Source organism: Lagopus leucura, unplaced genomic scaffold (assembly GCF_019238085.1).
Source record: "Lagopus leucura isolate 7727_CA_CO unplaced genomic scaffold, USGS_WTPT01 Super-Scaffold_100035, whole genome shotgun sequence".
NCBI classification, from domain to species: Eukaryota; Metazoa; Chordata; class Aves; order Galliformes; family Phasianidae; genus Lagopus; species Lagopus leucura.
In genome coordinates this window covers 501,937-517,124 of record NW_024962284.1, presented here as the reverse complement: position 1 = coordinate 517,124, position 15,188 = coordinate 501,937, and the positions used below count along the sequence as shown (strand labels likewise).

General features: G+C 49.2%; 1 protein-coding gene across 1 annotated transcript; it reads right to left on the bottom strand.

Annotated features, from left to right (window-relative positions):
• Positions 1-1,050: 1,050 nt before the first annotated feature.
• Positions 1,051-14,901, bottom strand: ANO9 (anoctamin 9). Its single transcript, XM_042882634.1, has 23 exons — positions 14,896-14,901; positions 11,365-11,430; positions 11,010-11,132; positions 10,658-10,794; positions 10,350-10,399; positions 9,722-9,780; positions 9,438-9,520; positions 7,901-8,035; positions 7,715-7,811; positions 7,294-7,354; positions 6,604-6,686; positions 6,073-6,177; positions 5,515-5,803; positions 5,160-5,271; positions 4,836-4,893; positions 4,600-4,697; positions 4,235-4,401; positions 3,597-3,749; positions 3,136-3,283; positions 2,896-3,015; positions 2,659-2,752; positions 2,430-2,542; positions 1,051-1,715 (listed from the first exon to the last, which is right to left on the bottom strand). The coding sequence occupies exons 1-23, from the start codon at positions 14,899-14,901 to the stop codon at positions 1,688-1,690; spliced, it is 2,385 nt and encodes a 794-aa protein (XP_042738568.1). The 3' UTR covers positions 1,051-1,687.
• Positions 14,902-15,188: the final 287 nt, after the last annotated feature.

Genomic DNA, 15,188 nt, shown 5'->3' with positions numbered 1-15,188 from the left:
GGAGGGGATGAAAGCATGGAGCTCGAGGTTAAACTTCAGAACTGGTTAAAGGATTTCAGTACTCATAAAGAAAAAGACTCTCAGGTCAGCTTTGAAACTCTCCAGTGGATTTGACCCAGGGTTTACAAGGATGGTAACAAAGCTGGAAACTGAGCTGCAGTGACCTGACTGGTGCTCCTGTCTTCCGCATTAACAAAAGTTAGAAAAAAGTTGTTCTTCTCAAGTGTTTGCAGACCCAGTTCAGCAAGGCTGCCATGCACAGGTTCAAAATAATATAATTTGGAAATGCTGTGGGGTACCAAAAGGCTGTTTCTGCACTCAGGGTTGAGTGGAGAATCACGTTTGAGGGCACGTTGTCATTTCCATATAATGTGAACAAAGACTTTGTTCCTTTAATGCAAATAACTCTGCCTCGATTTGGTAAAGCTACAGGTAGACCTGGCAGTGAGCAAACCTATGAAGCCAGGAACACACAAATGTTAGAAAAGTTCCAGTGACTGCTCTGACACCAGACCAGCTGGGGCATGTAACCCCTGCTTTGCCATAGGCAAACTCTTGTGTTCACTGTTGTAGGGCTGTAAGGAAAGAGGTGATGAAATACCAAGCTGGCAGGGCTAATGTATTGTGCTTTGCAGCAAGAGATAACACTTTCTAGCCTTGTGACTCGGGATTTTCTCTATAGCTAAATGTACTTCTGTCAGTCCAGCACGTTCTTGCTCTTGTTCTTGCCACTATGTCAATTTCCTTTAATTCTGCCACTATGCAGCACCTCTCACTCCACCTCAGTGTGCTAGGCATAAATGCTTAAGCTCCAGCCTTTTTTTCATTATCCACATGAAGAAAAAAGAAGGGGGAGTGAATGATCTTTAGGTGCTGTGAATAGGAAAGGGGAGGCAGGAAAGATAGCAGTGTGAATACAGTTACTCTTGGTGACTGAGGGTCCGTCTGCTCGAGTTTTTACAGTCACTGCATTTATTGACCATTTTTCTTGTAGTTGAGTTGGATATATATTTGAGTTAAAGCAGATGTGGGGGCATGGTAGGGCCCTGTGCAAAAGACAATCAGGATAATAAGTGCAATTTACTAAAGATCGGGGAAAGGATGGTTTGGAACCACAGCTATGCAGTAGTTGTGCTGTGAGGCAGACTGTGCTGGCTTTCGTGAAAGAGGAAGGACTGAACCTTCTTTACAGTGTGAGAGCAGGGAGGTCAGTGAAAGCAGAGGAAGAGGGGGCCAAAGTGTAAGGAAGATCTGGAGAGGGAACCTGGAATGAGGTAGCCACTTTTTTCCATGATGCTACACGGCACGTGAAGGCAATGACTGATATGGAAGCCAGGGCACCTCCTGCAGGCCAGTGTCATGCTTACCCAGTGATGGCTGGATGCTGCCAAACATGCTGAGCTCTCTGCATGGTGCTGAGGAGCCTGGCTCCATTGTGTCATAGCTCTTCCTCGGCTGCTGAGTTTGCTGGGAAGACGCTATTCCCACCTCTGCTGCCACTTTCTTCCTCTTTGTGGCTGTACTAGTTATAAGCATCCTGCTCCTGTGAAGCAGCTGTCACCTCATCACTCCCCAGTTCAAGTCCATGGTTGGTGACAGCCAGAGCTCATGAATGCCTCTCTGGCTGTGCTGGCAGGCTGGGGAGAGGGGCTCAAGTCCTTGTTTCACTTTCTTCCATGAGAGGAGGCTACACTTCAGTGGAGTACTCCATCATGCTGGAGGAGAAAGGAAAGGGGCATAAGGGCTAGGACTGCCTGAATTGGGAAGAAATGGGGCTGTGGGAACAATATTCAGAGTGGGAAAAGGACCTTTTGTCAAATATAATTCACTGCCTTGAGAGACCTAAAAGCCAGGCACCTGGGCTAGTTAGTGATGCTACTGGCCTGGAGGGAGGTGGGCCTCATCTACATGTCATAGAATCATAGAATCATAGAATCACTAAGGTTGGAAAAGACCTAAAAGATCACCCAGTCCAACCGTTCACCTATTCCCAATAGCTCCTACTAAACCATGTCCCTCAACGCAACATCCAGTCTTTCCTTGAACACCCCCAGGGTCGGTGATTCCACCACCTCCCTGGGCAGTCCATTCCAGTGCCTGACCACCCTTTCTGAAAAGTAATACTTCCTCATGTCCAGCCTGAATCTCCCCTGCCGTAATGTATGCACTCCAAACTCCACTCGTAAATGTAATGCACTCCATCTTAAAATGAACATGTAATGCTACAAGCCCCAGGTAGCAGTGGCTGGACTCAAAATGGGAGTAGAAGCTACATCTCAAAGGGAGATGGAGGATCTGCTCAGAGCCCAGTGTCACCAAAGAGGCATGTCCTGGGCTGGTGGTGGGTATTGGCCCCATTGTGGGGCTCTGGTGGGGACTCCTGCACTCAGTCCAGCATGGTCCTTAGCACATTCTGGGGCATTACCCACCTCAGTTCTTTCCGAAGGTTGTTGTGCTTTTCATCCAGAAGATGATTCTTAACTGACAGGGGCACATCAGGGACATACCAGGCTGCAATCAGTTTGACACACAGAGCCACATGCTGCAGGACACAAATGGAGTCGCAATGGCAGTGAGGAGTTCGCAGGGCCACTTTAACACGCCACCATCACCCCAGTGGCCTCAGCCTCCTCCCTGGCTAGCTGCCCTAGCACTCACCTCAAAGAGGATGAGGAAGGCAAGCCGGGCTGCAAAGACATGCCAGAACTGGACAGTGTAGCTGTAGTCCTCATCATTCCTGTAATCCCGGTACCTGCAGCAGAGACCTCTCAGTGCCAGTCCCTCTCTTTACCAGACCCATTGGGGTCTCAGAAGAGCTCTGGTGTCTTTACACATAGGGCTGGATGCCATGGCGAGGGGCTGGCAGGGATGCTACCAAGCACAGATTGCTGTTACCTGCACACTGTGGTCCCATTCTTGACCAAATCTAAGATCTCTACAGCCAGATTTGTGTCTGGCTCAAAGTGCTTGATATGGAAGACAGAGAGGCTGTGGTTGATGTAGCCAGTCAAGCAGCTGCAAGGGGAAAAGAGCACATCAATTCACATCAGCCCGGTGGTGAGGTGAAGCTCCTGCTTTGTGGTCACACTGAGGGAGTTTGTGGGAGGGTTGGAACAGCTGACCAGCCACACTCACTCAACAGCAGTGTTGTTTTCTTTCATGCAGGGGCTGTATGTGTACTTGTAGACCTGCACAGGGATGAAGTCAGATGTGATGGCAATCACCAATCCATTCCCGATGACAGCCAGGATGCCAATGGCTTCCAGGACCTGCAGCCAAATTCCTGCAGGAGAGGAGAAGGTTGGTGATGCTCCCTTGACAGCTTGCTCAAGGGTTACAAATGCAGCTGCAGCTCAGGAACAGCGTGGCACAAACAGAAGTCTGGGTCAAGGAAGGAGAGTTCCAAAGTGCCCCTCATTGTCTGAAAAGTCTGAAATTGCTTCTCCCTCCCCAGTCCACAGCTCTCCCTGTGCTTTGCTATCTCCACAGTCAAGAGCACATCCCAGCAAAGGAATGCTCAAGACTCCTTCAGACTGGAAGGGACTTAACACCAGCACTGTTTGCACAAGCAGCAGTTCTCATGGGCCCCACCTCACCAATGTCATTGGTCTTCCTGGGCACCATGCGCCGGCGCAGCCGTGTCATCTTGATGGCATCCAGGCGAATCTCAAAGAGGTTGTTGAAGAACGCCAGCAATGGGGCCAGAGGAAAGGCAGCAACAAAAATGGTGGTGAAGCTGTACTGGATCACTGCAGAGGGGGGAAATGCTAGGTGCTGGTGTGGAGCCACCATGGAGTGGATATCTCCCAGGTATTCAGGTGCTGTCTGAGTTTGTCCTGCTTTGTGGCTTTTGTCAGAGGGAAGTTTCAGGAGTGAAAGGGGAGATAAACCTGTCTTGGGTACCTCATACCCCCACAGGAGACACCCACCTCTTCCAGGCCTATCAGAGAGGGGGATCCTTGAAGCATAGTGGTTGAGCTAACCAAGTAGGACTACCCTGGGGTTACAGCCACCTCCTTGACACCCTTAGGAGGGGAGAGGAAGGTCCCAGGCAAGGTTCCAAAGCCAACATGGTTGCCTGCTCTCTCTTGCTTTGGGAATGGTCTCCTTAGTGGGACTGGGCATGGAGCTGAGTCTCAGCACTCTCCCTTGCATCATGCTATCCCCATACAAGGAGGACAGATGGCACTGCACACAGCATCCTGCCTTGCTCATCCTCTCCTCCCCTACATACCCATCTCCAAGAATTCATCAAACAAGCTGAAGATGTTGACCTCGTTGAGTTGATAGTTGATGAGCCACTGCTTTTTGCAGGGGTCCTCAGCCTCCTCCTCCTCCCCCAACACCAGGTGTTTCTTCTTGGGGCGCTTCTGCCTCTTGCGTATTTTGTGGGCTAGCCAGCTGCAATGGGAGGGAGAAATTTGTACTGCTGTCTGCAGAGTGATGGCAGGAGTGGCAGGGGCAGCACTGGACACCTGAGATGGGGAAAGGGAGGAGATCTTGGCCTGAAGACCAAGGTTACTCTCAGTAAGAAGTGGGAAGCTGTCCTGCATATCCAAGAACACCAGCAAGCACTTCAAGGGCTAGAATAAGGCTTACGGGACAAGGTACTCCACCACATTGCTGATGGTTTGCTTAAGCATCATGATGATGGCCATCTGGATGAAGAGGTCAGTGATGCAGCCGCTAGGGTGACACTGCAAAGGGATGAGAGGAGAAGGTTCTGAGGAACTGTTTGTCCAAGCAGAGATTTGGTTGTGCCTTGCTGGGCAATGGGGAAAAGCAAGGTAGGAGTTGTGGTATGGGGTCAGAGGATTTTATGGCAAGTCTCTCACCTCCTCCAGCCTCCACTTGCCAGCAATGCGCACGTAGTTCCCTGGGTGGCCATTGATCCTGAGTAGGGAAGCAAGAAGAGTGATATCTGTTGAGCCTCACCTGTAACTCCTTTCTGGATAAGCAGCCAGCTGTGGGATGGCGGACACCATTCTCCAGGCATTAGCCTAGGCAAAGGTGTTCTCCCATCCACTTCCCCATTCCTTGGGGAAAAGCCATGGTCCTGCTCAGATCCCAGATGGTTTACCCCCTTCTCACTTCTGCCAGGTGCTCTGAGGGGGAAAGTAGATGAGCTGGGGTCCCCCTGGATCCCTACCACAACTCACCTCCCCAGAAAGAAAGCAATGTAGATGAGCGAAGAAAAGTTCGTCAAAAACTGGAAGATGAAGATCTTTATGGTAAAGGTGTTCTCATGCTGGGAGAAGGTCCGTGGTTTCTCTGGAGACAGGAGCAGGGTGTTGATCATAAAGAGGTGGAACCTTATCCCACTCCCCATGGATCCCATGGCAAGAACTGCCTGGTAGATGCTTTGTGGTTGTGGAGGAAGGAAAGAAGCCACAAGACTAGCTGCATTTGGGGACCAATGAGGAGGTGCCCTACAGTTCTTTTCTTTGGTGGAGGTACCACTGGGCAGCTTGGTGCTGTGGGGTGTGAGTGGGGGCATCCCCCAGTTTCCCTTACCTAGGTCACAGAGAAAGAGGGCCACGCGTCTGTTGATCTGCAGGAAAGAGGTGTAAAACAATAAGGGAGAATTGATGATGGAAAAGGACAAGACCCGTTGCCCACCCCATGCTGCAGTCTGCACCTTGGTCATGACGACAATGGTGATGTAGTGCAGCACGGCCCCTGTTATCACTGCCACCAGGTTAGCCTGCTCACGGAAGAACTCGGAATCACTCTGGGTGAAGAGAGCCGTGGCGACCACCCGATAAATGACAAGTGCATGGGCAATGCCAATCAGTACAACAATCTGTGGAGGAGGACAGTGGAGAGGTGAGAAGCAAGGAAGGAAGGACGTGCTCCATCTTGTGCTTTCAGAAACTTTAGTGCTTCAGAAACTGTCTTCACCAAAACTCATCTGGTTGTGGCCTCAGGTGCAAGCCAGTGTTCTTCAGCAATGGATTAGATGTTCGTAATGCAGACATATCCACCTCTACTTGTCCACTTGTTGTCCCATAAGGAGAACGGACAATGTCAAGGGTTTGCCTCTTCCTACCCTAAGTTCCCCCTGGCACTTACCATGAGCAGAACCAAGAGGAGCACAATGGTGCTGCGCAAGTAAGAGTGCCGATACCGCCGAGGTTCATGCTGCAAATTGTTGATCAGCTCCATAGCTAGCTCCTCCTGAAGAAGAATAAAAAAGTATCTCTCTCTCTTTCTCTCTCTCTCTACATATATACACATGCAGGAAAGGAAGGTTTCAATAGAGCCTTCCCCAGGTACTGGAAAGCCCAAGGGTGGCTGTGTAAATGGCAGTATGGAATGATCAGAGCTGGAGGAACGGGGCTGAATATCTGACAGCATGACCAGTCCTGATTGAGTTTAGAGGTGACTAGCAATGCAGAAAGGTGTCTAGAATTTGATCAAATCTCTGGAGGGTTCTGTCTCCCCTGGGGCAAAGGCTCCAGATATTGGCTTTGCCTCTTGTTTAAGAGCTTCCATTAGATGCCCATATCCATAGACAGGTCCCTCTACTAAGTCATTTCTGTAAGCCTAGCTATAAATTGCCCTGAAGAGGAAAACGCTAAGCGGGAAAGATGGCATTCTCACCTCATCCTCGTCCCACCCATACAGATCCCAGTTGGTGACCACTTGGGCTCTCTGCCTCTTCCACAACTCCAGGAATACAGTGGCTGCAGAGGGAAAGGAGATGGCTCTAGATTATAAGAATTCATCACTCCCTCCCTTAGAGCAAACTGGACTATCGTGAAATCTGAATGGCAAATCAGCCCCGGCTGCTCTTTGCCTATGAAAGACAAGCAGCCACCTGTGTCTCTGCAACCAGGATTCACCAGCATGTTACACCTTTGCAAATCCGTTTACAGCCGCCTCTTCTTTTAATCTGGATTGGGCTTCCTAAGCTTGTTCCTGTGTATATCAACCCATAGTGATAGGCAAGTTTATGTCTGCAGCTGGCTCAGATTTGAGACCTCATTGGTGAGACATCCAGCTCAGGAGAGGCAGAGGAGAGGCTGTTGGATGCTCTGGGGAAGGTTGTAGTGGCTGAAGGATACAAGCTCTCTAGAAAGGAGTGTTTAAAAAGCAGAAGAAAATTGCTGGGATGATTTTTATCCCTTGTGTTGTCTGGAGGGGGAGCTGCTGGCCCTGAAAGTAGAGAAGCTAAGGACTAAAAAGCCCCTGAATGATGAAGCTGTGTTGGTCCCATTTCCTTCCAGATGCTCTTCACATATGCCATAGTGGCAGGCTCTGTGTATTTGGCAATGAGACATTGACACTTACCCCAAATTGCCATGAACATGGCAAACACAACTGTCCCTTCGTTGTCAATCATGTGAGTGACCTGGAGAAGATCAGAGAAGAACGTGATGGGGACAGCAGACTGTAGAGGCTGCAGCATTTGGTCATCCTTGTGTCACCCTGATCTCCCCAGAAACAAGTAAAGATGGTGCAGGGGGGCAAAACACAAGAAGGGGAATGAAAATTGAACTTGTCAGATGGTGGTAAATGCCTTCTCCTTGGTGGTGATGGAGACCGTGATGAGACTATACCTCTTCCTTTTTAAGGAGGCTAGTGGAGGTCTCTAGCATGTTGTAGCCAATGTGCAAGGTGGCTTTTCCTTCTGGTGGTGTGGACACAGCACAAGCTGGGAGTGTTCCCCCATCCTTCATCTTGATCCTGTCTTGGGAAGAGGGATACCTACCCTGGCATACATGCAGGTGTCAGCGAGCAGCCAGAATGGGCACTTCTGGTCACAGAGTGGGCACATGAGGGTGTCATTGGCTTCACATATTTCCTTGCTAGAGAGAAAGGAGTTCAGGGAAGCAACAGCAAGTAGCATGCATAGCAAAGTCTCATGAACAGGGTGTGGCATTCTGCACTTCCTTACCTCACCTGGCTGGAATTGAAAACAGTAATCCCAGCCACAAAGACCACCAGTCCAACCCCTGCAGCAAATCCCAGCAAGTAGGTGTACCAGCCAAGCCAGGTGAAGTAGAGGGCCACCTTTTCACCAAAATAGCATCTGGAAGAAAAGGTGAGACTTGCTTTGGAGATCTTTCACCCCCAAAAGAGATACCAGCTCCAGGAGGGGCAGTCTGCATATCTGGTGGTTGCATTGTCTGGTGGATCAGGAGAGTCAGTCCAAACAAAGTGGAAGAACCATACAGTGACAGGTGTTTCCCTTGGATTTCAGCAGCAGCACATGGAGGGAGATCCTGGGTTTCCTTGCATGAGTGAGGATGCAGTAAAGAACACTAAGGACAGTGCTGTAGGGCTGCGCAGCAAAGAGCTGCTCAGAGCACTGCTTGAGCTGAGAGGTGAGAGAGGATGGATAGCAATGCAAGATTCTAATGGGGGCAGAGATAACTTGAGGATCTGACTCAAGGGTAAATGTGATCAGATTCATCATATGCCAGGTAAAAGCAGTGGGAGTGGTTGAGAGACTAAGTTGCAATCACTGTCTACAAATCAAAAAGACTTCAAAAAGATAAGAGAGCTGCAAGGTGCAATGGTTCTGAAATTAGATCAATTTCCCCTCCTGGGTTCAGCTATTTCCATTTAGTACTTTCATTTCATTCTTCTGACAGCATTATTTCAGTTCTTCAAGTGTGGGGAAGGGTTGGAGGTGTGGGTAAGAAGTTACAGTGATGGAGTGATGGACCCGCTGCCCCTCCTATATTCCAAGAAATTAACTTCCTATCTGCAGTCAGAAGCGGAGCTGTGCTCCCCAGCCTATGTAAGAAAATAATTTTTACTTGGCCCCTTAATCTTTCTGTGATAGCAACAGGTCGTGTCAACCTTACAAACATGTTCTGTCTCACACTGAGTACCGTGGAGGCATCAAGTCTCCCTAGGGCTCCTGCTAGACTTTTCAACTGTAAGAAACCTTTAAGGGCAGAAAATGCATCTCAGCATTTTATCTCCCCAATAGAGCCCACTGAAAACCTCCTGAAGCAGCGTATTATTTCTGCCTTTCTTCTCCTGGCCACAGAAAGTTAGTTTTTCCCCCTCTTTAAAAGAGCTGTGTTCTTCTGAGCTTTAATGTGCTTATCTAGGTCCCTTGTTGCCTTTCATGTCCCAAGCTCAGCCTCAGGCTGAACATGTTCACTGGTGCTCTGTTCTCATCTAGCCTTCCTTTTGAACATGGGAGCTGGTGGTTGAAAATGAAAGAGGCTAATTAAAAACCATGCAGATGCGGGGGTTGTTTCGTTCTGCAAAATTAGCAGATGGAGTGTGGTGCCATGAGATACCCTTTAGGCTAAGAATTTTGCAAGCTGCAGAAGAGGCCCAATATATGTGAAAAGGGTGAGGTACAAACTAATGATTTAAAATAAAAAATGAAAAAAAATGACAACACAGGATCTTGGGAAGGGTTCCAGGTGGAGTTGCTTGGCTAGATCTGCTGTGACTCTTTTGCCAGTTACCTGATCTTCTCAATTGGCTGTTGGCAAAATATATCCCTCCAGCGGGCCCATTTCTCCTTCAGAAATTCCCTTACCTCTTCTTTCTGGAGAACAGAGAAGTCAGTAAGACACCAGGAATATTAGAGCAGCTTTAAACCCCAGCCCTGCTGCCAAGCTGCCATTAGGAGCCCTTCATCCAGGTACATCTCAATACAGCCCCAGTCACCCAGAGCTCTCTCCCACTTGGTCTGGCTCCTCTGCTTCTCATGGCTTTTCCTACTAGTCATCCATGTGCTTGGCCTCACCTCGTGCAGTGGAAATGCTGCCTCAAAGACATTCTTCTTCATGAGGTCACGCAGCTTCTCTGGTAGCAGGAGGAATGGGGAAGATTAGTGAGACAAAGTATTTCTCTCTCTCTCATATGCTTTCTGACAGGCAAAATCACCCTGAAGCTTTTGGGGAGGCAGAAAGAAATGCCTGGGAGAGACGGAGCTATTCAGAAGGGATCAGCACTAATCCCTGTCATTGTGCTGCTCAGCCAGGCTGCTGCAAGCTGCACTGAGGCTGGGAGTGAGCCAGGTAGGCAGGTCCCTAGAGACAGCAGTAGAGCCAGCACCCTTTCTACCTCCCTGGAGCTGAAAGGAGGAGAAAGAAAGGAGCTGGAGAAGGACAAGCATTTTTGGAGACACAGAAGAGTGGCGGTGGGCTCGGTGAGAGGGGCGCTGATTCCTGCAGTCCAAATTTCCCAGCCATGGAATGAAAAAGCAAATTCACCTTTCCAGAGCTGCATCCTGGCTCTTTCCTCTTCGTCACATCCCCACTCTCAGGTGTGGGACGCCTAACACAGAGCCGGAGCACTGCTACCAGTACAGACTGCATTACCTTGGAGGTAAAGGGGATGGATGTATGGGCCTGCTGGTCCCATTCCCTTACCGAGGTCGGGTGTCACTGTGTTATGCAAGATGAAGTTCACGATCCGTATCCTGAGCAAGGAGAAACTGGGGTTAAAGGCAGCTCTGGGGATACAGCCTAGTGTTGTGGCCCTGTAGAGTGGGCACCAAAATCCAGAGAAGGAAATGGGGAAGAAATGGGGAACTGGCCACCTTGCTCCAATAGTGGCAGTTGGTTTCTGTGCAGAAGGAAAAGCCTGGCACAAGTGCGAATTGAGATAGAAAATGGGTACTGGTGTGGAGGTAAGGGACTGCAAGGTCTAGATTCCAGCAGTCCAGCTCAACACTCACCTGGTGGTCACTGGTACGTCCTGCTGGGCATTGAGATCTTGCAGCCTGCTGTCGGGGTTCCTCAAGAGCCATTGGTATTTCCGGAAGAAGTGTTTTGGGGCACGGACCCCATAAAATAGCTTCCTGTCCTCAATTTTCTAGTGGGTAGAAGAGAAAGGCTAGTAGAACAATCTGGTCAGAGAAAGAGGCAGAGCTGCAAAAGCCAGGAGCTGCCTGAGTCTTGGAGCTGGGGTTTCCCCTCATTTAGTGTACCGTGTGTTTTCCAGTACTGATGCAGTGATAGGTGTGGCAGTTCTCTCAGCAGCCCAAACTAGCTATGATCCTAGGTTACCAAGTAACTGCTGCCTCTTACCTTGATGGTGAACCCCTTCTTGCTCAGCTCATCCAGGAACTTCTTCCTCTTGATCTCTTTCTCACTGCCCATTTCATGGATGTCACTCACAAGGACAAAATCCCATTTCTCTTCATCCTGGCCCTAGAAAATACCAGGGAATTAATGGTGTTGACAAGCAGAGAGCTCTCTCTTAGCTTCAGCTTCTCAAAGGCTTGAACCTTCATCATGCCTGTGTAGAGGGTTTCTGGGGACTGTGAATGAGTATGAGGATGGGGAAACTGAAGCAGCCACTGCCCTAACACCTCCCCCCCCAACCAGAATCCAAATTTCTGAGCTGTGAATTCCCTCTGAGCACAGACAGAGCAAAGCTTACCGTGAAGGCAAATGTGTCTGAGTCTTCAAAAGGAAAACTTCTCCAGGGAGTCAACAGAATTTCCTCCTGTGGAAGAGAAGAAGCAGCAAAGAGTTCAGTGATCTCCTTGGGAGATTCTATATCAAGACACAGAGCAAACCTCTCTCTATGAACATCTGGATGATACTGTGATACTTGCAGTACATCAAAAGAGACAGAGCCCATGTAAGTAAAACTGCATTATAACCCAAGATCAAGGTCTACCTGGCCCAGTTTTCCTCTCCCAGGTGCCACGAGGGGATGCCAGGGGAGGAGAGTAAGAGCAGGCATGTTGGAAACCTTTCCCAATACACTCCTGGTCTCCACTTCCAGCATAATTATGCATCCAAGTGGAGCAGTTCTGAGGTTGGAGGAAACAAGCAAGATGATGCTGTGGCAACAGCTGCTCTCTGCTAAGGGTGATTTCCCTGTTCAGGGTGCTCCTCCATAGAAGAATGCTGTAGGAGTACCCTTGGATGGCCTGGTCCTGGTGGTGGGTGCCCAAAACTGGGGCACATCAACTTTGAAATCACTTTGTCCCTATCCTCTCTTCCAGGCTTCCCTGATGTGATCTCACCCTGTTCCTACAGCCACAGTTGCTGCTTAGGCAACAGGGGATTAGTCCAACCAGTCTTTGGTGGATTGGCAAAAGTGTGCTGGGCTTCATATGCCAGTGACTGCAATGAGTTTAATAAAGATGTGCTCTGATTTTATTTTTTTTTATTGTTTTGCAGTTCTTTGGTGTGACTCACAGTGCGGCCCCACAAACAGTTATACTGCTGTTCCCGGAGGCATGGTGTTGCAGTACAGAAGGAGCTGCCAGGGGATGGGGATATCATCAGCCTGCATTGTCACCAAAGGCTTTGTGACTTTGTATCTTGTAATAATAGTGGCCAGACAAGTTCATCCAGCTGTAATCTCAGGAGTGGAGAGGTGGTGGTGCAACCAAATTGTGATGTAAAGCCTGGATCTCAAGCTTTCACTGAGGATTGAGGCCATGGGAGCAGGTGAGACTGGGAGGAGGAAAGGGCTGAAATACTCTGTGAAATCCTTTCTCTGGAACTGGGGCCCTGTCTTCACTCGAAGCAGAAAAGCAGGGGGGAGACTGAGACAAAGTAAGAAGACTTCAGAAGATAAGCATGTTTTTGAGTGGGAGAAGTGGGTTTGGGCACAGGTCAGTCTTCCCAGTTGGGTGAGCATGTAGATCTCAGAGTTGTAAAATCACAGAATCATTATGGTTGGAAAAGGCCTCTGAAGTTACTGAGTCCAACTGCTGAACCACCTGTACCGTATCCACTAATCATGTGCCTAAGTACCACATCTCCATGTTTCTTGAACACCTCTGCGGATGGTGATTCCCTCACCTCCCTGGGCAGCCCGTGCCAATGCACTACTCCTCTCTCTGAGTAGAAATTGTTCCTAATATCCAATCTGAACCTCCCCTGGCATAACTTAAGATCATTACACACAGCACATCAGCTCTGTCTGTCCCTATCCCCAGAGGCCCCCTTGTGCACAGGAGTTCCAAAAGGCTCTGCCCCAGCTGCTGCTGCTCTTGCTGGCACAGATGTAGCCTGACAGCATCTCTTTGCAGCTTGCCTTGTCTTGTTCCCCTGGTACTAACCCCAATATCTGTTCTGCTTGTACGCAGCATTGGAGCTGGATCTGCAGAGCTTCACTGCAGCATCCTTCCTCTATCAGCTCTAATGCTGTAATGAGGCTGGTCTCTTGGATCTGATGCTGCCAATCCCGCCCCTGCTGCTACATACTCCCAAAATAACAAGGACTGGTTTTAATCCCAAGAGGGACCTATTGTTTTTTCATTTCCCTGACAAATGCTATGAATCAGTGGGGTTGCTTCTTAGGTCACCTGTCTATGGCTCTAGGCAGTGAGGATGTTGTGGGAGCAGGGTCTGTAGCAGCTCGGCAGGCATGTTTCTGTGTTCTCATAGCAATGAGATTTACCACCTGGTCCGTCCTCTGCAAGCACCTTTAGTGCCTCTGCATAGGACTGAAAAATGGGAAGAGCAGAAGAATTTGAAAATTATTTGCAGGTCATGCAGGCAATTCCCAGTGCCCACCTTCAGAGTGGGAACAGATGGAAATCACAGTTACCTGTGGAGGGTGGTTTGCAAACCTGTGATGATAGAAGCATCATAGACAGATAGAGGCATTTCAGCAGATTTAATTGACGCTGACTGCTGACATCCCTGTGCATGGGTCTGAGCATGAGACAAAAGCTGCTTTAAGCCTTGGCTGCTCTGCAGGAGCCCAGCCCCCATATGGGGCTAGATGGGGCTTGTGCGAAGGGACAGCTGTAGAAGGCAGGGACATGGGACCACTGGGACTCTCACCCCTATGTTGTTTTTTTTTTTTTACCCAAGGGACTGGTAACACTACCTGATGATGGCTGTTTTGCTCCAGCAGCACAAGGCAGCCCCATGTACAGTCAAGTCTCTGAAGTGGTTGTATAAACCATGGACTCTAATCCTTGCTATCAAAGAGGACGATGCCCATTTAGCCTTTTTCCTGATCAGTGTTTGGAGCAGGGTTGGAGGTGTACTGTGTCAACGTGTGAGAAGCATGCTGCACAATGAGCGGTGTTTTAATATCAAGGGGGTTTGTGTGCCCAAAGTTTCTCTCCAGCTATATCAGTTGGTCCTAGTCCCCTTGTATCCTGATGCTCTGTGCAAGAACTTTACTCGATCCTTTAGGGGTGCCCTTCAGTGGGGAGTGTGGTCACAGTGCCAGTGACTGAAGTAAAGGATCTGAATGGGATCCAGCACCCCTGTTTTCCTTCCCCACCACAGACTGGTAGAGGTTGGGTAGTTTCTATCCCGTACACAGCAATGACCAAATTGCTTTCTTATCTTGGGAATGGTTCTTACCAGTGCTTCCTGTGCCCTCCTCACTTGCCCTAGAGCGCTTCCACCTTGCCTCATGTTTTCCTAAGAAATGTGAACAATCTTTAATTGAACAAGCAGATAGAATGCCTGTGCTGTTACTAGCTGTCCCAGTCATAAAGTTTGCCTGGATTTCTGAATAATAATCTGTGCCTTTTCTTTCAAGTTATAGGAGCAGGGGGATTGGAACAAGATGATCTTTGATGTCCCTTCCAACTCAAGCCATTCGATGATTCTGTGATTCTGTGACAGTTTTCCTGAAACCAAACCACCCTTCTTTGATCTGCCCACTGGCAGCTCTGAACTGTGGTACAGACATGCAAAGCCCCACTGCCCTGACCCCACCGCGCTTGTTCCAAGGCTGCAGGTGCTATTGGATACTGCAGACTGAGCACAATGCATTGCTTTCCCCATCATACCTTCATGGTGAAAATGAAAGCATTCGCTGAGAGAAACTGAAGCTCTGTGGTATGTTTTGAGTACCCTAGGGCTGAAAGCATTTGAGTGGTAGAGCTCAGAGCTTATAATACGCCAAATTTCCAAAATACAGGTGGCTCCAATGCGCTGAAAACAACCTGTTGGCAACTGCTGACCAGTTTTTGTTTCTTACCTGCATGGTGAATTGGAACCTTTCTCTTCCTCCTGCTCTTCTTTTTCTCTGATCAGTCTGTTGGGCTGAGGACAAGCTGAGAGGCTCCCAAAGTTTCAGGGCTTTGTTGCAGTATTGTTACTCTGCCTGAAGTTGCATGTGAATGGAGCGTTGGCTTTGACTTCCGTGTGGGCCTCCCTCCTGCCTTGGGAGGGAGCTGCCTCTGCCTAGCAATGGGCAGATAGCGAGGAGGAGGAGGTGAGGAAGTTGCCCTTCACCCTTGTTCAAAGGAGTGGCAAGCCCAGTACCGCCCA